General features: G+C 35.9%; 2 protein-coding genes and 1 pseudogene across 2 annotated transcripts; 1 reads left to right on the forward strand and 2 right to left on the reverse strand.

Moving 5' to 3' along the window:
- Window positions 1-5979: 5979 nt before the first annotated feature.
- Window positions 5980-6873, reverse strand: OR51A6 (olfactory receptor family 51 subfamily A member 6). Its single transcript, NM_001391318.1, has one exon. The coding sequence runs from the start codon at window positions 6871-6873 to the stop codon at window positions 5980-5982; it is 894 nt and encodes a 297-aa protein (NP_001378247.1).
- Window positions 6874-16240: 9367 nt separating this feature from the next.
- Window positions 16241-16849, reverse strand: LOC100146278 (40S ribosomal protein S3a-like; annotated as a pseudogene).
- Window positions 16850-22491: 5642 nt separating this feature from the next.
- OR51A7 (olfactory receptor family 51 subfamily A member 7) lies at window positions 22492-23430 on the forward strand. Its single transcript, NM_001391320.1, has one exon. The coding sequence runs from the start codon at window positions 22492-22494 to the stop codon at window positions 23428-23430; it is 939 nt and encodes a 312-aa protein (NP_001378249.1).
- Window positions 23431-25581: the final 2151 nt, after the last annotated feature.

The following is a 25581-nucleotide window of genomic DNA, read 5'->3' on the forward strand; positions in this document are numbered from 1 at the left end:
CACATAGAAATTTGTAATTTAAACCGGGAAATTCTTGCACACTGGTTTCAGTTCCTATAGTCACCTCTAGAGAGCCCCGTGTCCTTACAGATGCACTCTCAGAACCTCTATCTTTTCTTTAATCCCTTTTCTCCTTAGCAAAAGTGAAACTTTCACAATTCCAATTGTGAATTTCACAATTCTATTAGTTATACCTCCAATGAGTCCAATATACAAATTCACATGCCACCTTTCATTATTTTTCCCATTTCCTAGATATTCTAATACAGTTCTGATTCTCATTCCATAGCCCCTCTTTAGTGTCTGCTCTGTCTTAGGACTGCACCTTTTTTCTTTTTGCCCTCTTTTCTTGGATTGTTAATTTTCTACCTAGCTGTTAGGCAACACAACCTTTTGGTATACTTCTCACTGTAGAAATGCACAGTGACTTTGACACTTTTTAATAAGGAACCTTTGGATTACCTTGATTAACAATATTAGTTTTGTGAAGTAACCTCAGTATAAGGTTGATAGGATGTTGGGAGAATTCTCCTAACTTTTTTTTCACACGCAGAGTTATGAAACTTTTCTTCCACTTAGGATAATTGTTGTCCGAGTACAGTGGACCAGGAAGATATTCTGACCTGAGCCACATGTCTCCTCCCTCTACATCGACTTTCTACTGCTGGCAGACAAGGAATACCGCTCCCAAACTCTGGTTTGTTTGCCTCAGCTTTCTGTTCAGCTCAAGCACTGACAACTTTATGACTCTGCTTTACCTGAAACCCATCCCATTTTCTCTAATCATTAACACTGATTTCCATTTATCATCTATAGTTACAATTATTTGTACAACTTCTTTTTTATGCAGGATATTCAAGTGCTTTTGATATCTCCCTCGTGTTGCTTAAACATCACGCAAGAGGGTGTCGAAATCAGTATTTTAAGAGGTAAAAAACCAGTGTGGGACTATCCAGAAAATAGTGCAATTGGAAATAAAGTTCAGTTTTTCAGACTCGGAGGCCAGTGTTAAAGCAAGAACCTCTCTTGGCCTTATGCATTTTGTGGGAAGTCTTTGTATTCCATTATACCACCGTTCAGTATTTCAAATTTCAATTGTCCATCCTCATGTTGCTACCAAATAAATGTCCCTTTGATTCTATCCTTTTCAACGGGACAAAATATGGCTAACATACAAAAGTTTGAGTCCCAAGTGCACCTAGTTTCTAGATATCTTGTTTCAGAACAAGGATTAAGAATAGAAGACTTTTTCTTAGACAGACAGCATCTTAGTAAACCCAGAATAAAACAACCTTAAGGAAAGAGACTTAAGTAAGAGAATTTGTGAATTTAGGCAAAGATTTTAGATATCTTAATTTAGATAAGAATTGGAGGAATAGGAGTGGGGCAGAGAAAATTGTCAGACTTGAGTATATTAGAAGTGCCCGGTAAGGTTACATGGTAATCTCTGGGGACTATGGGGAATGATATAAAATGCCAAACAATATTTTTCAATATTTATGTTTTTGAGCCCAGACGTTGCTGTGCCTAGTGATGGAAGAGAGCTTGTAGACAGCTAAGAAAGGCCAGTGGGGATGAAGAACCATAAAATAGGAGAAAGAAAAGGGAATTTTCCTTAGAGAGCGTCACACTACAACAGAGACTCTGACCCCGAAATCAACCTGTGGCAGAGTAGACATCCCAGACCACGTCCTAATCTGGCCATTCAAACTTTTCCTCGTTAGCTTTTACCAATATCAATGGCTCTTTCGTTGCTTCATTGGAAGATCTTTCTAAAAGTTTTCCTTTGCAGCTCCACAACTCTATGCATAATCCATGAATTTAAAAACATCTGGAAACAGAGTTTTTTGTTTCTTTTTTTTAATTTGATAAGTTCATTGCCAAAACTTATTGGCAACAAAAGCTAACCTGAACTAACGTGAATATATTTATGGTCGTTATTTATCGCACACTGAATGAATATTCACACATTTCACTTCAGAAATATAACTTTACTTGAAGACAGTGTAATGCCTCAAGGGTTGTGGGGCTTTTATAAAGTATTAAAAATTTTCAATTCTAAAGATTTTAGATGAACAATTGTAGAAATGTGCAATCATTCTTCCAGTTTTATGATCATCAGTATCTAAAGCAGTCAGCCATATGTGCATTAATCTTTTATTACTCCAAACGTACTTTTCATATCTGGTTTAAAATGCCACTTGCCTTCTCAATACCAAACACATTTTCATCAGTGTACCTCATCCCTATGGTAATTGTTAATAGGACGTGAATTTCTGTTTTGTTGTTATTTCAAGGAATGTATTTAATTATAATTACATAATTAATTATAAATGTCACACATGTATATATACTATATATAATTACAATTTTTCAAATATATTGAGACATTTGGAAAGTATTAAAAGGATAACAAAAATCATTCACAATCCTACTAATGAGAGATTTTATGATATATGACCTAGTCTTTTTTAATAAGCTAACTTGCACGCACACACACATATATTTGTGAACTAAGATAATAATGTACACTCTATTATCATATATACTATTATTACAATTTGTTTGATATTATTCATTATTTTCTATTAAATTATATTTTATACTATAATTTACTTCCTCTAGGAAGCTCACCTTTGATTCGTTGCTAAAATGGGCAAGCTGCCATTCTTTTGTTTGTCCTTTCTCACACTCAAGCTTAAACTTACCACACTTTACTCAGTGGATTTAATTATTCATTTACTTGTTCTTCCATCAGCAGCCTGTAAGCTCCTTGTTTTATGTTTCATTTAATCCTTAACACCTAATACAGCACTTAGCAAATATCACCAAGTTGTTGATGCTGTGTTGCATAGGTGAATAATATTTAATAATATTTGTATATCACGGTTTATGTTACCATTTCCTGTTACTTGACATTTCAGTAGTTTCCAGTATTTTTATCATAGAAAATAACTCTTGATATGTAGTTTGATAAGGACGTACTTGATCACAACTCTGATTATGTTCTTAGTTTCCTAGAATATGAGTTATTAAATTTAGAAGGAAGCAAAATTATAGTCTAGTGTAGTGGATGGGGCTGTAGGCCCTGGAAACATATCGCCCAGATTTAGATTAAAGCTTGTAACACCTTATAGTTCTGTGTCCTTGAAAAAGTGGTTTAACTTCTAAAAGCTTTAACTTAATTCACAAAACAGAGGCATGTAATAAAATCTACCTTCCCATGTTCTTGCAAAAGTTAGTGAAGTTAGTATAGATAAATATCTAGCCCGATATCTGGTACCCGGTAAGCACTGAATATACCTTATTGTTATTATCTTCTAAATTATAACTATTTAAATATTATTCGTATACCTAATAGCTTTTTAGTAAAACAATGTAACACTTTTCCTTTCTGTTTTTAATATTTGTTATTTTCCTTGAAAATTGTTCCCATCTAGTGATGATTTAATTTATTTACTTATATTTAAATAGAATTTTAACTTATCTTTGAACTTAGTTCTTATTTTAGTTTATTTTTGTGTCTGATAACACATGATACACAAACATGGTTTTCTAAATAGGTAGTAATTTTTTCTACTAGTATTATTTATGTAATCTATTTTCAAAAATTTTGTAACCATGTATGATGACAGATGTTAACTAGACTTACCGTGGTAATCATTTTGCAATATATACACATATGGAATCATCATGCTGTAAAACTGAAATTAATATAACATTATATGTAGGTTGTACCTCAATAAAAGAAAGCAAAATAAAAAATGATATTTTAATGTTCCTTCATTATATATTGTTTTATGCAATATACCATGGATGGTATATTGCAGTATGTTTATTATTTCTTCATTCTTCCCATTGATTTGTTGACCAGACTATACACAATTTTATAGCTATTTAATAAAAGTCAGTATCACATGGAGCTCATTATAGTTTCTATATATTTTTATCTTATATTTTCCAGTTTACTCTCATAAATCTATTTTTAGAATTATTTCAGTAAATTCTCAAAGAAATATTACTGGAAGCTTAATCGGCAATGCATTAAACCTGTATGATAATTGAGGAAAACAGAAAACTTTTAGCCTAGTCACTCTTATGATCCAGAAATGACATTTATTGACATCTTAGACCTTGAACAGCTTCTTTCTGTGAAAGATTTAAATTTCTAAGTTGAGGGCAAATACTAAAAGGAGGATGAGTGTTTTTCTTGGTTCTTTCTTGACAACCTGTTTGCTTTTTTTTGTTAAATAAGATATGAGCTGTTTTCTCAGGACAGGTTCTTTGACTTAAAATTTCTGTTAATCCTTACCGATTTGGGCAATAGATTTTCTTTCATTCTAGATGTGTTGTGTGCTTGTAGTTTATCTTCATATCCTGAGTTATGAAAGGATTTTTTATTGTTGTTATGATTGTTTGTTTATTTTTCAAAATGAGTTAAGAAAGGTGTCAGATTACTATCCAGATGTCATTTATATGCATTGTGTAAGTACTGGAGATATGCCAATAAATTTGATGGATGCAATTATTTTAAGGAAACAAAATATAAGCAAGAGAGACAGACATGTGAACTCATAATTATAATATAATTGGAAACAACCTGGGAAGAGTCATGAAAGGTTGTTCCCCCCTCCCTGATGAAGCTATGGCAGATAAATGGGGTCAGCCATTGAACAACAAAAACTCAGTTCAATTCACCTGGGGACAGAATATCTCTAAGAATATTTAATATTCAGAGAATAACTCCTTCAAAATGGCTTTTTGAAACAGAAATAATAGTAATTATCTGTGAGTTCAACTCAGGCAGGATAACATTGAAGTTTATTAATAATAGTTTTCTCCCAATTCATAGTAAAAAATTGTTAAAGTTTGGTTGACTTATTCTAAATTTTATGTTTTATACCTTTGCTGCTAAGTACTCACAGATAAAAAATGAACATGAAACAAATGAATTTTACAGAAAATAATTTAAGATAGCCAATCATCTTTAGTTGCCTATTTATGTTTTCTAAACTTTTAGCTGAACTACATACACACGAATATGATTTTATGTTGCTTAATATATGGTCATTTTTCTGCTACTTTAAAATTATCTCTAGGTTATTTAGTGCAATTGAACATATCATAGTTCAAAATACTAAGCACCTATACAAGCAGGAGAGCCATTATTTTAGAACCAATATTTTAGAACAGTTAATCAAGAATATCAGTGCTTTAAAAATTACTGTACTACTAGCTTTCCTATTTCTTACCAATAGCAGAATTGTCCCTCTGTTCTCCTTTTATTAACTATGACTTCTTGGAACCCTGTTGTAACATAAAGAGAAAATTTGGTCGGTCTAAAGAACATTATGTGAGAGTTTATTGTCATGATTCAAAGCTATGAGAGCTCTAAGGTAAGCAAAAATCACTGGCTGTCCTTATTTGATTGTTAAGGAAAGAGCAAACAGAGAAAATCTTTAACCAATTCACACTTGACAATAGACTCCTTTCACCTAAATTGAAAATCAAGAATTTGCATTAAATAGACTGAAGGCCCCTCAACAAATACAACATGTCTGAAGGCTGCCTGAAAGAAAATCAGTAACTGCATTGGGGTAACATCCTTTAACCTCCAGCTTCTTTAGTATGCATTCTCTATAAGGGGGCACAATCTCTACATTTATGTGTGTTTATTTGTATGCTATAAACAGTGTAACTAGAATTGCGTATTAGCATATTGATTCATGATTTTAGTAATGCAAAATTGTCCCATACACACCTCTCAATGCCCCTGTCTGTCCTAAGTTCATAGACCTCAGTGTCCAGCCCATACGTTGTACTAATTATAAGAATGATTAAGAAATATAATAATGAAAATTCCCTAACACTTTGCTTAGAAAGATATTATTTTATTCTCTGATCCTGGCTGATACTGCCTCACTTTTTCCAAAATATTTATTTTAGACCCGGTTTCCCCAGAACCTTCTCACGGATTTGTCACGTCTTCACATAGTACACAATGGGGTTCATCAGAGGTGGCACTAGCAAGAAAATGTCAGCAATGAGAATCATGGCCATTGGGGACTTGTGCTTGCCAAAGCGATGCATGGAGGCCAAAGCAATAATGGGCACATAGAAGATGAGCACAGCACAGATGTGGGAGACACAGGTATTGAGACCTTTGAGCCTCTCCTTATTGGATCCAATTCCCATCACAGTCTTCAGGATGAATACATAGGACACAGCAATGAATCCACTGTCTGACATCATACAGAGGGCAACAAAGAAACCATAGAAAAAGTTCACTGTGTTGTCAGAGCAGGCCAGCTTCATGACATCCTGATGGAGACAATAGGAGTGAGAAAGTAGGCTTTTCCTACAATACGTCAATCTTTTGAGGGTGAAAGGAAATGGGAGCGCTAAAAGCACACTTTTAATGAGAAACACCAGGCCCATTTTGGCAACTCTGACATTGGTGAGGATAGAGCTGTACCTCAGAGGGTTGCGTATGGCCAAAAAGCGGTCAAAAGACATGACCAGGAGCACTGAGGACTCCCTATCTGTGAAGCCATGGATAAAGAATTCTTGAGCAAAACAGGCATTTGGGGAAATTCCTGTAGCATTGAAAATAAAGATCCTCAGCATAGTGGGGAGGGATGAGAAGGACAGGCCCACGTCAGAGACAGCCAACATGCAAAGAAAATAGTACATAGGTGCATGGAGTGAGGGCTCCACCCTGATCACAAAGAGGATGGTGCAATTGCCGAGGATGGCCACTAAATACATGAGACAGATGGGGACAGAGATCCATATGTGAACATGCTCCAGTCCTGGGATTTCAATCAGGAAGAAGGTGGTGATTTCAATTTTAGAGGAATTGAGAGTGTGCATGATAAATCAGTTGGAAAGTATTTACTCCCAGACCTGAAATGACATTTTCAACATAGGTCTATTATTCTCATCTCCCTCCTTTTAACAATTTTGTCTGAGACATAAACAAAGAAAATACAACTCTGAAAAACTTCTTATATCAAGGAATAAAAGAATGAGGAATTTGTTCCAAACAGACTATTGATAATAGAGTCAGATGTATTAATTGACAAGGAGAACTAGGAATATAGGTACTATCTTCACAATCCCATTACTCCATAAGGTCCCCAGGAAAAAGTACCCACATAAAGAGCAGTGACCTGCAAATAAATTCCCCTTTTACTATCAGGCTTTGCCCCTTTCCATCCCTAGTCCAGTGAAAACCTTTGTACAGTCAGGCTGAACTACAAGATAACTCTTTTTGCGTGGTCCAGAGTGAACCCAGAACTAAAAGAAAAAGAAACAAAGAAAAAGGCAGGATTTAGATTTTGAGAGAGCAGATAAGTAGTTTCTCCAATTTCTAGTCTTTTACTTCAAACATTTTCAGACCAGGCCTTGAGCTTCTAAAGCTGATTCTACTCACAAGTTCTCTACAGGAAGCAATATGAAAAAAGGACAGAAAATAAGTCATATGTGCTTGACTGTTAACCCTCTCTTATAGTTCAGTGAAAAATCCTATCTTGTATGGAAGCAGAAAAATGCAATCTTCTTGTACAGAGCATACTATGTCTGTAACTTTGCCACCTGCCATGGCTGGCCCGTAGTCCAGTTGACTAGGCCATTTTATATCTATGAGAGTCTGTGTTGGCATGTATAGGAAGTGCAAGAATCCTTTCTCTCTTACCATGCTGAAATATGGAGAGCACTCCTATGGATTATTCATTTTTAAGGTGTTGGTGTTGTCTGGATCCATTTTTTTTCTGATACTGTAAGATAAACAGCTGTCCTACGAATATAGAATTTTTTCACAGACAACTGAGTTAACTTGGTACATTTGAGAGTTTTCTCTTTCTTTATGGAATTAAGTTCATCAGTGGCAATGCAGTTCCAAGATTCATAGAGCAAATCAATTTCTCCTCTTTTTGCTTAGAGAAATTTAGGGAGAAGCTTGGGCTTTGTCAGAAGACTCTCTAGACTATTAGGAATCAGAAACACAAACTTTCCAACTAGTCCATCCTCCAGAATGACACACTAATGTGTTGTCATTAAGGACAAATCCTCTTCTAGGAGACCTGAGCTGCCTTCCTAAAAGGATAAAGCATTGGTTATGTCATGATCTGGGTATTGGCCACTCTCTCACTTCCAAAATCCCTAGGGTGACAGTATGCAAGGGTTCTTTAAGACAGTATTATTAGCTCTTTGTCAACTCTAATTAGGTCATCTCATGAGCATCTTCTCCTTGAAGTCTTCCCTCCTGATGACTTCAAGCAGAGTCTATGTTCCTCTACTATAACTTGCATTATAATTCTGTGATAGTACCGCAATGGTCCTATGATTTGTTGTTTACTTGTCTGCCTTCCACAGTAGGCAGTAAGTTCATTAAGATCACAGATCACGTCTCATGATCTTGACATTGTCAGCACCACACATAGTTCCCGGCAAATAGTACACATCCAAACATTATTAATCAGATCTCATTAAACTGAATTGATTTCCATTTAACTGAACTGATCTTGGGAATTATTTCCTCCCTCTGAGTAGGTATTTGAAGATTCTCTCCTTCTTTCAGAGCAGGCATTATCCATAAATTCTATGTGAAGATTTTCTCTGATTTGAGGATGTGGAAAGGTAAGTTTTTCACTTTGGCTGTCTCTGTCATTTCCCTGTAATCTAAGGATCACAATTAATTGTATATTTGCATTCTTACCGATATTAAAAACTATAACGAATACATAGTTACTCCACAGTTTTGATCCATTTCAATGTGAATCTTATGTTTATTAGTTGTTGATATAATTTTAGAAACTATTTCAATACATTATGACTAAAAGAGTTCTGAGACTCAGTTGCAACATGTGTATGTGGGGGCTTCCCGCACAACACCAAGCAATTTTCAGGACACTAGCAGGGTGTCCTAAAATTATCCAGCTCAATTCTGATACTATCTAACCAGAGATAGCATCAGATCCCTCAGGTTAAGGGCTCGGTCCTGAGACTGCCACTGCCCCTTCTTCAGATGCCAATCACAAGTCCAGGATGTCTCTTGTGTTTCTGACCAACTAGCCACAGATGGGAGGGCCCCACAACCCCCTCCTTGGACTTTGGGAGCCAGTCACTAATCTGGGTTGTTACCTGTACTTCTGACTTCTGGCCATATATCAGAAGTTCCCACAACCCGCTCTGTGAGTTTGATGAATTTGCTACAGTGGCTCACAGAACCATATGATCGTGCTATTCCACTTCTGGGTATTTATTCACGGAACACAAAAACACTAAATCAATGAGATTTATGCATCCCTATGTTCTTTGCAGCATTATTCACAATAGCCAAGACTTGGAAACAGCCTAAGTGCCCATGAATGGATGAAAGAATAAAAAAGATGTAGTATGTATGTATATATATATATATATATATATATGTATATATATATACACAATGGAATACTACTCAGCTGTAAAAAAGTATGAAATCTTGTCATTTACAACAATGTGGATGGCATTATGCTAAGTGAAATAAGTCAGACAGAGAAAGTCAAATAATGCATGATTTCACTTGTATGTAGGAAATAAAAATAGCAACAACAAATAAACGCATATACACAAGGAATAAATTGGTGGTTACAAAAGGGGAAGGTAGAGGGGGAGGGAAAAAGGGGTAAAATAGCACTTTTATGGTGATGGATGGCAATTAGACTTTGAGTGGTGAGCACAATGTAGTCATCACAGAAATCAAAATATAACGATATACACCTGAAATTTATATAATGTTGTAAACCAATGTTATCTCTATAAAAAATAAATAAAGTCTCAGTAAGCAAAAAAAAAAAGAAAATGAAAAAAGATGGTGCTTAAGCTGAGAGGAGAAAAAAAGGAGGGGTAGACATTTAAAAAAAGGGATAAAAGAGAACATTGGGAACTATTACTAAGTGATAGACATTGTGTCAGACAAGTTTTACATGCAGATAGCTTTGCCTTAAAAATGTTTGCTCCAATTTTTTGTGAACTTCAAGATAAATATTTATCTGTGAAGTCTCATAGCATTACTGATGGACAGGAGACACTAAAATAATAGACTTACTCTGAGGATAAGAGACATAGTTGACAAAGCCCTGATCAGTCTGAAACATAATAATCCTCCTACTAGCAACAGTTATCCTCAAGAACCTCCCAATGCATTTGTTTCCCAAGTATAGTGGCTTATGTAGAGAAATCGCTCAAATATTTCTGAAGTAAATTGTCTTCAGAGAAAGTCCTAAATTTGATTACTAATAAGAACTAAGGGGGCCAGCCCGGCGGCCCAGCAGTTAAGTTCGCACATTCTGCTTCTCGGCTGCCTGGGGTTCGCCGTTTTGGATCCTGGGCGCAGACATGGCATCGCTTGGCAAAAGCCATGCTGTGGTAGGCGTCCCATGTATAAAGGAGAGGAAGATGGGCATGGATGTTAGCTCAGGGCCAGTCTTCCTCAGCAAAAAGAGGAGGATTGGCAGCAGTTAGCTCAGGGCTAATCTTCCTCAAAGAAAAAAAAAAAGAACTAAAATGCAGGGATACTTTCTTTTCAGATGAATGATATTTTAAAATCTTTTTTTTGTGTGTGGGAGGGGGTTGGTGAGGAATACCACCCCTGAGCTAACATCTGTGCCAGTCTGCCTCTATTTTATATGTGGGACACTGCCACATCATGGCTTGATGAGCAGTGTGCAAGTCCATGTCCAGCATCTGAACCTGCAAACCCCGGGTTGCCAAAGCCGAGTGCACAAGCTTAACCGTTATGCCACTGGGTCAGCTCCTTAAAATCTTTATACATATCATTATATTTAATTATTAGAGCAACTCTATGAAGCAGGTACTATTATTCTTTCTGTTTTATAAATTAGGAAAGAAAGAAACAGCTAGTAAGAGATAGCAGTGGAATTCAAACTTCCATGTGTCTTATCCTCCTGCTGAATGCCAAGCATTACCTTACGCTCTTCTGTTTGTCACTTCCTTTCCAATCGCATATGATGCATTCGTCATAACTACATAGTTCTCTGATCTCTGTTCCAATGTTCTTCCGATAACTCAAGACCATAATTCATCTTCCAAGGCTCTTTCTTCCAAGGCTAAAGCCCTCTCCTGATTCTGGTCTACTGGCTAAGACTGTGATATCCATGAGCTGACTTTTGGACCTGGGGTGTCTGCCTTCCTGTTCTTTGCTTAGACAGAGAGGTTTTACCATTTCATCAGACTCGTTTTCCTATTTCTCAGTCTCTGTCTCACATAGAGTTCTGACTCTATCTAGCAATTTGTCTAACTGTGGGTTAACAACTGCATGCTTTCTGAGATGAACCATAGGCAGGTGAAGTGAACACTGCTAATGGATGACTAAAAGGGGATTTAGTGCATTTTTAATTTTCATAGCTTCTCCAAATTTGTTAAACTCTCTTCTTGTCAGACAAACATAGGTCGAATAAAAACTCCTTCCATTCCTCATTCCTCCATTGCAATCTTTTTTTTTTTTTACCTCTAAGCCTCTCCTACATCAAAATTCCGGAGCTTCTCTACAGTCACCCTCATTCATAGTTCTCTCTAAGTCCTAATTCTTAGAGTATTCATGTTTCAAACACACTTCAGGATACAAAGCCACGTTATTGCACAATATTATGTTAGGGCCCTATTGCACTTACCATTTAACCACAGCCTTGTCAGACTCAGTGTACCATCTGTTGACCAAGACCTTTACCTATAGATCACAGACTCTTTGAGCTGTCTTCTGAGTTTTTCCCTCATGGGACATCAATTCTTCCAGCTCTGCTACCCTCTGTAAACAAATGATTTCCCTGAGAAAGTTTTAAAAAATTCTCAGAGGAGGGCCTGGTTCAGGACCATGGTTTTAACTCATTGGTTTCCACAAGGCCATGAAAAGTTCAGTCTGGAATGTTCCATAGATTTTAGAGACCCAATTATATCAAGAGAGCCTGCCCTGGGGATTAGAGAAAGCAGTTGAGGCTACCAAGCAATCATTTAATTCCAAATTAGTTGATATATTGTTCTAGGTTCACCTTTTCTTTGTTTCCTCTTTTTTTCTGATAGTCAATGAAGGTGTTTTCCCTTTCTTTATTATCGAAATGTAATTTACATGTAGTAAGATGCAGAAATCTGAAATGTACGACTATCTCCACGTACACCCAAGTAACACTCAGAGAAGTGCTAAAATTCCCAGATCTGATTGTGAATTTATTTTTCTTTTGAGTTTCTTTGTGTACTTTGAAGCTTTTCTATCACATGTATAAATATTAAGGTTGTTATGACTTCTTGATGAATTGACCCTTTTATCATTGCAAAATATCTTCTTCTTTCTTAGTTATAACTTGTTTTAAAGTACATGTGCTCTGATAATAATAATAATATGGCCTCATTCACCTATATTGGTATACATAACATATCTTTTCTATCTTTTTATTCTTAAGCTATCTGTGTCTTTATATTTCAAGTTCAACTCTTGTAATTAGCATATTTTTTAATCCAGGGTGACAATTGCTGTTTTGTAATTGGGGCCTTTAAGCAATTATATTTAATGTAATTATTAATACATTTATCTATAATTGTTTTATTTGTTCCCTCAATGTCCCGTCTGCTTTCTCTTCTCTATTTTACAGTTACTTACTTATTTGAATCTTTAAATCAAATCAATTCAAATATGTTTCAGTATTCCATTTTATTTCTTCAACTGGCTCTTTGGCTAAACCTTTAGGTTTTGCTTTTTGTAGTCACTCCTTGAATGATGGCATACAACTTTAACTTATCAGAGTCCACCATAAATTAATATTATACTTTTGCATAGGTAACATAAGAAACTTTAACAGTATATTTCCATTTATCTCATTCTTAATCTGTATGCAATTATTGCCAAGTACATATTTCTACCTATGTTATGAATCTCTCAATTGTAATGCTTTTAAAAGTAAATTATCCTTTCCAGCAATTAAGAAAAAATAAAAAATACTTTGCATTTACTCACATGTTCACCCATTTTAGCATTCTTCATTCTTTTTTTTTTATCTGAGTTCACCTTGTATTATTTTACATTAGTCCAGAAAACTTCCTTTAGCAGGTCTCATGGTTATGAATTTTTTAAGATTTTGTGTATCTGTAAATGTACATATTTTTCTTCTGTTTTGAAACATAATTTTGGCAAATACTGAATGCTAGGTTGACAAATTTTCTTTTCAGTACTTTTAAAATGTAATTCCATAGTCTTCAGTCTTACCACTGTTCACCATTTTCCTCTATATGTATTGCCTTTTGTTCTCTGTCTGCCTTTAACGGATCTCTCATTTTCTTCAGGACTTGATCATGATACATCTGAGTTTGATTTTCTTTGTATTTATTCTGCTTTGTATTTGCTGCTGTGGGTCTCATCTCAAAGATGAAGGGCCCATTCCTCTCAGGATTTCAGGTTATTACGACTCTTTTGCACCTACTCTTTTATTACCATTGGAAAATTATGACTTTTATTACGTCCAGGACTTCCTCTTTTTCATGGAAATTAATGTATTTCATATTTTTCCACATTCTAGTTAGGGAGAGAAGTCTTTGAATTGTATTATTAAAAATAAAGAGAAAATAGATATTTCTGTTATTATTACTATTCGTTATTTATCTGCCTCAAAAATGTCTATGGGCGTGTTCTCTAACATATAAAAGACACTTGCTTATCTCTTCTATAAAGAAGAAACTCCAAAACCTATCTCTCCCAGACATTATTAGTTTGAATCTGCTATTTAAGGAAAGATTTATTAAAGAATGGACTTTAGATGAAGATCCGCCTGAAAGATGTCTTTTTTTGTTCTTTCTGTGTGTGTGTGTGTGTGTGTACACTTTCAGTAAAAACACCTGTAAAGGTGTGGAGGAATCTTGGTTGCTTAGAAGGATAGTTTGACATTCAAAGCAGTTGCAATGGAGGCCTCTGTTAATCCTACAGAAAACTCTGACATTAGAATAGCCCTTCAGAGTTATCTCAAACTAAGTCAAAGAGGCAAATTCCATGTACCCCTGCATCAGCCAGTCACTAAATGAGGTCCCCCCACCAACCAGGGGCATAACTTGAGTGAGGCAGCTTCATTTGGATCAGAAAAATTCCAGAAGGACTCAGCTATATTCCAATAGCATCCAACGCTCCTGGAAGCACGGGAATGACTATCTCAGCTCTGAAATAGGGCTGGGGAGATTCACTGCAGCACTTATGATAGCCCACCCTAGCTCCACTCATATCAAGTGTTACAAGTAGAAAATTCACCCAATCTGGGAATAACTCCTCCAGTGTTCGGTGTGATTCATTTGCCTGAGGAAACATGTATATAGAAAGTTAGTGAATAAACGACAACAGACGCTACTCACTGCAGGTGTTCTTGAAGCCTCAACTGTTCTTATCATCTCCCACCTCTACCACCCATTCTAAATTCCCCTCCCTCCCAGCTAGCACCTTTACTGTCTAAGTGTATTTCATGATAGGGTGACCCAGATTCTTATTTCTAAAGGGTATGAACCTGTGGACACCATTCCCTTCTCAGCATAAGGCTGCTACACTTTTTCATTTATCACCAAAATTTGGCAGGGCAGTACCAAGAGACAACCAGTCAACCACTTGGGTACTGAACATTTTCTTCCATCCCCCCATTGTTTGGTAACATCTTTATTTTTACCTGATAACCAGGGGTTGATTACCCTGGCAGTTTAGTGACTTCTTTCCTTACCTGCCAGTCTTTGGGCTTGAGGAGATCAAAGTTACTTGGCAGACGCTATAACTTAATTTTTTTTTTTTTTTTTAGGAAGATTAGCCCTGAGCTAACATCTGCTGCCAATCCTCCTGTTTTTGCTGAGGATGACTGGCCCTAAGCTAACATCCATGCCCATCTTCCTCTACTTTGTATGTGGGACACCTACCACAGCATGGCTTGCCAAGTGGTGCCCTGTCCACACCTGGGATCCAAACCCGCAAACCCCAGGCCGCAGAAGCAGAACGTGCGCACTTAACTGCTGCGCCACCATGCCAGCCCTTATCACTTAAATTTTAATTGGACCCTTACTATATCCCTTACCCTGGCAATAAGGACCTGTAGCTCAACAAAACCTAAATTATAAGACTGGAAGAAAAGTTTCCAAGTAGGTCACTGGAAGTGATGGTAAGTGGGTCCACTCTGGTTTTTCACATCTTTGTTCCCAGATACATGTATGCTAATTATAGGGGCACAGCTCCGTATAATGATTGTTGATGTAGTGTGTAAACTACATCTGGAATATGTTGTCCTATTCTCACAGAAGATCATCTATAAGGTGGTGACTCAGCGGCACCTGTTCTATTTCTGTACCAGCTTGAAAGCTTTTGGATGGTGTAGTATGTATTAGGATCATGGTCATGTGTCTACTTTTATAATCATTTGCTCTAAAAATGTATCTCTTTGTATGAAGTAATGTTATATGAGACCCTGTGCTGGTGGTTCAAACACTGCAAGCCATAGGATACTAGGCTGGCCATAGTCTTGCAAGAAAAAGGGCAAATTCATACCCATTATATGTATCAATTCCTGTCAAGTTGATCTGCTGCCCCTTCCAGGGTATCACGTTCCATCATTGGCTTATTTCTATTCAAGGGATGATGCTACATTAAGTGCTTAACATTGTGCTTTATGACTGCCAGGTTTATATTTAATAGAAACTGAAGTTTGATCAGCCTTGTAGAGTAGAAGCCTATGCTGTGCATCCATGAACAGTATCTAATTCTGACACTATAGCTACCTCATTTAGGATCCCATTGTTCCAACACTGGGGTTGCTTATGTTAGAAGCTAGCTGCTATTACTTGTCAGATCCATTCTGTGTACTTGGTTGTTTAGGTCACCTTCCATGATGTAAAGACCCAGATGAGCATTGATCTGTAGCATTTAGAGATACAGAACATTTTCATCATGACAAAATCTTCTTCATCACAGTTGCAGTTAATCACTGATTTACTTTCTGTCATTATAGATTATATTTGAGATTTCGAAAGTTCATACAAATTGAGTTATACACTGTGTAATCTTCGGTGTCTGACTACTTCCACTCAGCATCAGATTTTGACAATTCATCCATGTTGCTGCGTGCATTAGCAAGTCATTCTTCTATGTTATTGCATAATATTTCATTATATTGTATATACTAACTTTTTCACAAATAAGACTTTTTATTTGTCACCTTTGAAAGTATGAATTTTAAACAAAGTTTTGGATCGGTGAGTAATATCCATCAGCTCATTCAACTTTAGCTCTTTTCTCCTTCCCTATGGCTTTTCCAGAACTATTAGCTTCACCGTGAAGCTCCATGAGTTTTCCCATTCAAATTTGGGTTTCTTCAGCACTTTACTTTTCTAATGAATATATCATAAAAAGATAAATAGATTGACAAGTCTTTTCTCTGTCCTTCCTGGTTTTATCTGAAATAAATTTCTTTCAAGTAATTTGTCTTTACCTCTTGGGTCATGATTTCCATCATCTACTTCTAGATTTGGTGGATCTGTTAGTGCTGAAAGTAAGTCTTGAATCAGATTGTTACATTTTTTGGTAAAATCAACACAGAACAGATTAGCAAATAACTATCAGTAGACTTGACATGAGCATCAGCTTCAATCAACGTCTGTTATTTTTGTCTAGAGAGCACATTTTGTCACAGGTAAGATCTACGCCATGGAAGCTAGTCAGGAAATTTTTTCCCTGAACATCCTCATAATTAGCTTTATATTTCTTAGAAAATGGGTTAACTGATTTCTTCTTGGCTCCTTTTTTGACATATTTTGTAAGGTGCTTGTTCTTGCCAACTGCCATGATACTGCTCAGGAGGCCTGTCACATTTTTTATATTCGCCAATTAAAGGACTTGAGTAGTTTCAAGTTTTTTGCTATTATTCCTAGAGTTGCTATGAATGTTCATGCAGAAATAATTGTGTACACAGTAGTTGCGTTTTCTTTTGACTAAATACCTCAAAATTGTATTTTGAGTCTAAATGCTGGGTAAAATAGTAAGTTGATATTTACTTGATACATTTCGTGGTTCTACATTTAGGTTTATATAACAGAAGAGAAAAATTATTTTTCTAGTTTTCCTTTACTAGCATCTATTGTCATTATCTGTCAGTTATTATGTATTTTGTGTTAAATGTCTTTTGTATGATATTAAGATGATTTCTCCTTTGATTTTATTTTTGCCTCATAAATCATTTTTCTTCCTTTTTTTCCATTTTTTCCATATATTTTTGTTTTAATGTATCTTTTGCAAGCAGCATGTTACCAGGTTTTTTTAAAGTCCAGTACCTACCTCTCTGTCTCTTAATTGTGAAGTTTAATCCATTTTAACTTATTGTAGTTACTTCCTTATTTAGAATTCTTTTTGCCATTTTGTTTCATATCTTCTATTTTATTGTACTTTCTTCTATTTTCCCCTCTTTACTTGTTTTCATTTGAGTAGATCAAATCATGCTCTGCTCTTTAAAAAATTGTCTATTTTTTATTCTTGTAGACATTCCACTAAATTCAGATCCAAATTCAAGTTAATTTTTCCTCATTAATTTGTTGTTACTATTTACATTTTCCCTAACAAGTCCTGTAAGATGCCAATAGAGAATTAGGTTTTCATTTTAGTTCAGAGTTTCTTCTTGGTGCTGTTGTTGAGATTTACTGATTGTCGCAAATCTAGACAGTAACCATCTTGTGGCTTGGTTCAAGTTCAGGAAACAAATTTGTTTATTTTATTAACCAGTTAAAGTTGGTAGGGTCTGTAAGCAACATGATGACTCATTTTTCAGCCTTCTTTTTTGAACTGGTTGCCTATAATTTTGAATCCTCTGAAAGCAGAAACTGTGAAAAGAATTTGAGAACAAGTTGGTTATTTAGTAGCTGAGCCCCCAAAACCAGGGGAGTGGAATAGTTATTTGGTGAAAGGAAAGTGGCCAATAAATGTTATTTTATCAAGCAAGAGACCACTGTGTCTTACTCCTTCTGGGTGACTATAGGAGCCAGTTCAGAACATGTGCCTCAAAGATAACCCTTTTAAGGGGTAAGGAAGTTGGGATATTTATAGATTTGCATGTGTTATTAGTGGTTTAAAGCTGTTTCAGGTGCATTTCAGTTCTGAAGCACTTTTGAAATGTTGTGTATAGGTAGAGACTACCATGAAGGCCTAACTTAAAGAGATGCAGATATTGACTGTCGGAAGTCAGGCTGCCTTGTAATAAAATGTTAAGTCACAAGAAGGTAGGATGGGCACCAAAATATCCTCTAGAATGGCCCATTTTGATATGTAGGAAGTCAGTTTGGTTCAGATGCCGTCATCTCACACTGAGAATGTTTACTCTCATTTATCAGATGGTAGTTGATGATCTTCCCCAAACATGGAACCCAGCAATGAGTGGACTTATCCCTGCTCATTGTTTTGAATTTCTGTTCCTCTTCTTATTCACAGAGATGTGTTTCTTGTATTTGAGACTGGTTGCATCTTTTTTTGTTATATTTCTTTTGAATTGTATCAATTATCATTCTGTTTGTTATTAACGGACAACCTGACTGCATTATTTAGATCAAACTCTGTCTAAAGCAAATATATGTGTATTATATTACGTAATTATATTATATATCTTCTTTTTCTTAAATTATCATCAAATTTTCATATTGCTTCATAGCCTTGAATAACTATTATTTAATTTAGGAATTAAACCACTATAGGACTTACATAAAAATTAGAAATATATAAGTGAAATGCAAAAGCTAACATTCAAAAAGCTTCCAATGAATGCAACATATAATGTAGAGAGTGTGTAATTTTGGACTATCTGGTTGGAAATCTAACAGGGAGTTGCAGGATATGTCTATTTTGATGTTCATCTAATGACATTTGCCAAAATGGATCAAAGAAATAAATGGAATAACTCACAAAACAACTAATAATTTGTAAAGTACTCTCATAAATATTTGATATTTGTGTATTATTATCTCCATTTTTTGGATGATTAAACTGAGGTGATAAAAGTAAAGTGGTGTAGTCTCAGATTGGAACTAACATGTTTTGATTACAAATAACCTGTTCTTTTAACTATATTGCCTAATCTATATGAATGCCACACATCAAACTTCCTCTATCAAGGTCATTTCTAGTGTTTACCTCTCACTTAAGTAGTTTTCCAACTGTTTTGCCTCACAAGTTGTCTGTAGCTCCTGTTGGGGTTCCTGGGTACCAAAGAGTTAACCTACTGGGCCCAACCCTTTCTACATAAGTTACTGGGAGATCCCAGAGAGCAGGCTGTTTTTCTATTCCTCTCAAGGGTCTACACTCCTGAGGGAAATAGAAGTAGGTACATCTAGATAAAGTGGAGGTCAAAGTTGAGAGTTCTTGCTCTTATCTTTCAAGGACATATTGCACATCCAGTTTTGGTAAGTGCAAGTAGTTACAAATCCCTCTGGAAATCTAAAGCTAGGGATTTGTTAAACAGTTTATATCTGAAGAAATGACTATGAGGAGAAAGAGGCAGTGGCTCCTGTGTGTATGTGTAAATGGAGTGTGGATGGAATTGTGTGAGCTGAAGGTTAAAAACGATTTTATTAACTCTGATAGTATTAGAATCCCATTTACTTGATAATATGACAAATAAAAGTAAGCCTTATTGTCAATGAATGAAAAAACGAAAAAAATCCTCTTTGGCCAATCTAGGACTTGATGTGTGGAAGAAATGGTTATAGGGAATTTTTGTTGAAATAATTATTAGTAGCTGGTATTTACTGACTATCCTTATTATGTTAAAGACTATAGTAGACTGTCTAAAATAACTTTTTGGATAGATGCTGTTGTTTACAAGATTTAACAGAAGAGTAAACATCTGCTTGGAGATCTAAGCAGCTTACCCAAATTCACACAAATGGTAAGTTGCCAAGCTGAAATTCATACCCAGATGTCTTGAAATCAGACTTGAGTGCTGATTTCTTACCTTAAAGAATGGAAGTTCTAAGAGGTCTGGACAATGTTTGATCTGAAGATTATCCTTGAAATGCTCCTTTTTTGGTACCCACTATATCCCTCTCTCCTAGTTTTTCTCCTATATCTCTGGATATTCATGTGGAAGATGCTCTCAACACTCTTGCTGCTCCTCAGGGTTCTATCTGAGATTTAAATGTCATACTTGTACATTTTTCCCAAATGACTTCATCTCCTCTCATAATGTCAGATACCAACTATTGTGTCAATATTTCTGAAGTGACAGCTCTGTTGACCTATTTCTTTTAAAGTTCAGACTCCACATCCAAAATCATACTCTGTAAGAACAAGTTTACCATTAATAACGTAAGTGAGTGAAGTGAGCATAAATATGCCTTGGTTACTATTACAGAAAAGTGAGAGAAGGGACTAGGAAATGATTCTACATGTCTTCCACTTTTTCCGCTCACATTCATTCTTTGCACATTTGCTGAGAGCCTTTTTATGTTTCAGAAACGATGTTGATGACAGATATAACAAGAGATATAAAATCTCATCTATGGCTTTCAGTATTCAGTGGTCAGTGTATATGTTGGTGGTGGGGTTGGATTGGGTAGGAATACGTGAAAACAGTACATTATAAAACAATGTGGAAACTACCAGAATATAAAATGCACACCAGAAGTATTCCCTGAAAGACCTAAGTCAATACCCCTCAGCCAAAGAGGAAAAGAGAAGGGAATAAAAGTTAGGTATTTTTGGAAATGAGAACTTTTCTATGATTCCTGGGGAGGGATCAGGATAAAATTTGCTAAATAGGCACAATCTGACTGATGACATAGAGAATAATTTTCATGGCATTTGAAAATCTACTACCATCTCCAACATATAGTTTCTCTTGGCTTGGCAATAGGCTTGCTGCAATGGTGGGCGACAAATAAGACAGTCAAACTGTTCAGAGGCTTCCAGTCTAGTAGATGTGGCTCTTTTTACAAGCTGACAAAACAGATTTATGTAGATAGTATTCAGAAAACATCAATATATTGGTCGAGGGCTGTGTGTTATTTTTATGTTTTCTTACTTATCCTCTAAAGAATTACAAAATACAACATCAGTTCACAATCAAGCTTCAATCTAGAGAAGCCCAATAATTTTGAGCGTGCATTTAGGATTGATAATTTTTGTTCTATTGCAATTTGAACTTAAAAAAACATTCTGGAGCGAAGTTAACATCTCATGTGAACTCTAGCCTTCCATCAGCTCTCCTTTCATTTTTGAATCTTTGCCAATTTGTTTGCAATTGAAATTGTTAATTTAATAATTTTCCTTTATTTAGGCATGTATTTGTCAGACTTACTAAATATAGACGGGATTTATGATGGTTATCTTAGATATGTGTATTTCTCTAGTAATTTGTGCCAGTTATTAACATTGGGATATCTTCAATCTCAAAAAATTGATAATAAGTTGAAGATTGCATATTTTACCTTTGAAAATAAAATTTGTGAACTCTTTAATAGACACTCTAACAGTAAAGTCAGGGTTTAGTTTACTGTGTAGGTGGATTTAAAATTTTCACATTACAAAGAGAAATTGAGTGATTTGTATTCTTTTCATTTAGAATTTCTTTGACTAATACAATCACAGAGATAAAATGTAAGATGATTTGATCAAGAGGGATAAGATGAACATGCACATGATACTACTGTGTGTCTTCAACACTTTCCCTTGAAATAATGAAGTGATAACCTGAAGTATGGCCCATGGGTGCCTGATCTAGGAACCACCGTATTTCATGTAGGAGTACAAATATGAAAACAATAAGGAGACATAACTCCCAAGGGGGTATCTATGCTCCATATCTCCCACTTCTTCTTTTGGAAGCCATTGTATAAACAATATTAACATTTTACATGATACTTGTTCATGTTTTTTTGCACCTAGATTGGTGTTTATACTCATGTATAGAATGTGGCTAATAAGTACTTACCTCATAAATTTAAGACAAATTAGTCTATACATTTACTTTCTAGAATTTAATATTTACCATAGTGTAGCTATGTTCGGGGATCCCTGATTATTTTCTTGGACTATGATTTTTAAACCTCCTTCTATGAAGTTCATGGATCTTGTTATGAAGCCAACAAGAAGGATTACTGAAGACCATGTGGGAAAGCAGTGGGGAAGATTCTGAGTGCCTATCACTGACTCAATCAAAGCAGCTCTGCTTTGATGTGATTTTCATATTTGGCTAAAAATGTTGGAAAACTACCACCTCAGGATAAATTGTTGTAAGTAAAATTCCCATGTTGGAGGACGTGAATATGTTTAAGGCCTTTTGATTAATATTAAAAATTACATTTTATTAATATTACACCAAATATGCTTCTGCAAGTAGTATACAAAAGAACTGCTTATCCCCACTACACTGAATTTTATCCAAAAGTGCTACTGTTTTTGTTTATGTGATTTCAGATCTGGCTAAGGAGCTCATATTCTCACTCATTATGTCTGTTCTCAATAACTCTGAGGTCCAGCTTTTTCTTCTGATTGGAATCCCAGGACTGGAAGATGCTCACATCTGGATCTCCATTCCCATTTGCCTCATGTACCTGGTTGCCATCATGGGCAACAGCACCATTCTTTTTATCATAAAGACAGAACCCTCACTTCATGAGCCCATGTATTATTTCCTTGCTATGTTGGCCTTCTCTGACCTGGGCCTGTCCTTGTCCTCCCTTCCCACCATGCTGAGAATTTTCTTGTTCAATGCCATGGGGATTTCACCCAATGCCTGCTTTGCTCAAGAATTCTTCATCCATGGATTCACTGTCATGGAGTCCTCAGTGCTTCTAGTTATGTCTTTGGATCGTTTTCTTGCCATTCACAGTCCTCTGAGATATAGCTCTCTCCTCACTAGCAACAGAGTTGCAAAAATGGGACTGACCTTAGCCATCAGGAGCATTCTCTTAGTGCTTCCATTCCCCTTCACTCTAAGGAGATTAAAATATTGTCAGAAGAATCTCCTTTCTCACTCATTCTGTCTTCATCAGGATACCATGAAGCTAGCCTGCTCTGACAACAAGATCAATGTTATCTATGGCTTCTTTGTTGCTCTCTGTACTGTGCTGGACTTGGCATTAATTGTTCTGTCTTACACGCTGATCTTGAAGACTGTACTCAGCGTTGCATCTCTGGCAGAGAGGCTCAACGTTCTCAATACCTGTGTTTCCCACATCTGTGCTGTGCTCATTTTCTACGTACCCATCATTACCCTGGCTGCCATGCACCGATTTGCCAAGTACAAAAGCCGCCTTGTTGTGATCCTTATTGCCGATGTATTCTTGTTGTTGCCGCCCCTAATGAACCCCATTGTGTATTGTGTGAAAACTCGACAAATTCGGGAGAAGGTCTTGGGGAAGTTGTTTAACATATGGAGGAGATGAGAACATGAATATTGAAGTAATAAACTACCACTCAGTAAGTATTTATTGGTACCTACTATGTGTTCAGTGCCACAGAAGTCACTATCCAGTGGAGGTCTGGGAGGAGAATGCAATGCTGTGCAGTACAAGATTTATAATAAAGTCAGGAATACGATATTAAACAGAAAAGATGAAATAATCAGGTGATATATGACATGATTCACAGAGTTTAATTAACATTTTAAGAGCAGTTTAAACACTATGTAACTGAGCAGTTGGATTTCAGTCAGCCCTTAAAGAATGGAAAAAGTTTGAAGAGACTATTATGCAAGTACATTTATTAATTTATGATACTGTGTACACTCACTATACTATCAAGGAGTAGTAAACTAGCAGGGCACTTAGTAGCTGTGAAGGATGTTAGTGTGGCTGGAATAGATAGTATAATTTGGCAAACAGTGCGGGATAACTTTTAATAGCATGAGTGAACCAGATTTTGGAGTACTTAGAAAAACCTTGAAAAGTCTAAATTCAGGAGGTACTGGAGAGACAAGTTAATCTCTACAACAAACACCTAACATTATTAATCAAATTTTAAGAACAGCGTGTCCGATAACATGAGTAAGATGGACTGAATTTGAGAGATGAAGAAGGGAGATCAACAGGAGACCGCTGCAATGATTCCGCTATGAAGTGATGACTCTGGCAACGGGCAGAGACAGAGAATAATATCATTTAGGGTTTTTGTTATTTTTATAAAGTAAACATAATTTATAGGAAATTCACAAATTCTACTAAGCAACTAATGTACAAACATGCATGACTGAATATTCAAAGACAGACATGCTGAAGAGAGTTTGAAATAGGAAGCTGGTATGGTACTTATTTGTCTTGACTAGAAAAGTATCATTTTCCTCATTTGCAACACAATAATACTTGGGTGTAGATGCGGAAGTAAATACATATTTTAAATAAGGTTAAGTCATCAAACTGTGAAGATCCTCCCCTACTAAGATAACTCTAATATTCTTTTTCACCCATGGATTCCCACTGAAGCTATCTTAGCTCAGATTTAAAATTTCCATGAATTATCCTATCATACCTACATTGACATTAACTGTTTGGAAGATCTTTTTAAAACATATATGTAACCACATTTAAAACCCTTCAGTAGCTGTCCCATAAGTTACAAGACAATGGCAAGGCTGTATTAATGCTCCAAGGCCTTCCATCGCTCAATACCTGCTTTATAATGAATTGTATAAACTTATTTAAATTTATATATAAATATAAAAATTTATTATATATAAAATTGTATATAAATTATAGAGGAGAATCTGTTTCCTTGACTTTTCCAGCTTCTGAGGCCACTTGCATTTCTTGACTCATGGCTCCCTTCCTCCATATTCAAGGCCAGCAACATTACATCTCCACCTGCCTTTCTTCTATAGTCACATATCCTTCTGACCATAATCAAGAAAGATTCTCTATCCTTAATGATTCATTTTGCTGTATTGAACCCACCGGGATAATCTAGGATAATCTCCTTATTTAAAGATCACTGACCTTAATTACATCTGCAAAGTATCTTTTGCCACCTAAGGTAATATATTCACAAAATTCAGGGATTAAGACATTGCAGTCTTTGTTGGGGGCATTATTCTGCCTAAGACAAATCTTCTTCTTTTCAAATCTTCTTTCTCCCATTTAACTCTTTCGCAGGATTCAGTTTAAACATATTTCCTCTATTAATACTTCACTGACATCCTCTGGCTCCAACTGCGACAAATTTACATCTGAATTCTGTTCCCTTTCACAGTGTACTGATTTCTACAGCATAATTCAACAATCACTAACTTTTGAATTTTTTTTTTTGAGGAAGATTAGCCCTGAGCTAACATCTGACAATCCTCCTCTTTTTGCTGAGGAAGCCTGGCCCTGAGCTAACATCCATGCCCATCTTCCTCTACTTTATATGTGGGATGCCTACCACAGCATGGCTTGCCAAGTAGTGCCATGTCCGCACCCGGGATCTGAACCGGTGAACCCTGGGCTGCCAAAGCAGAACAGGTGCACTTAACCACTGCGCCAGTGGGTCGGCCCCTAACTTTTAATTTTTTTAAAGTTGTTTGCCTTTGCCAAGTTGTAAATCCCATGATCTATGTATATCTG

The sequence above is a fragment of the Equus caballus genome, chromosome 7, assembly GCF_041296265.1.
Source record: "Equus caballus isolate H_3958 breed thoroughbred chromosome 7, TB-T2T, whole genome shotgun sequence".
Taxonomy (NCBI): Eukaryota; Metazoa; Chordata; class Mammalia; order Perissodactyla; family Equidae; genus Equus; species Equus caballus.

Bases quoted from the DNA above. Each gene is read 5' to 3' on its own strand.
- OR51A7 (NM_001391320.1), top strand. From the start codon at position 22,492: ATGTCTGTTCTCAATAACTCTGAGGTCCAGCTTTTTCTTCTGATTGGA.
- OR51A6 (NM_001391318.1), bottom strand. From the start codon at position 6,873: ATGCACACTCTCAATTCCTCTAAAATTGAAATCACCACCTTCTTCCTG.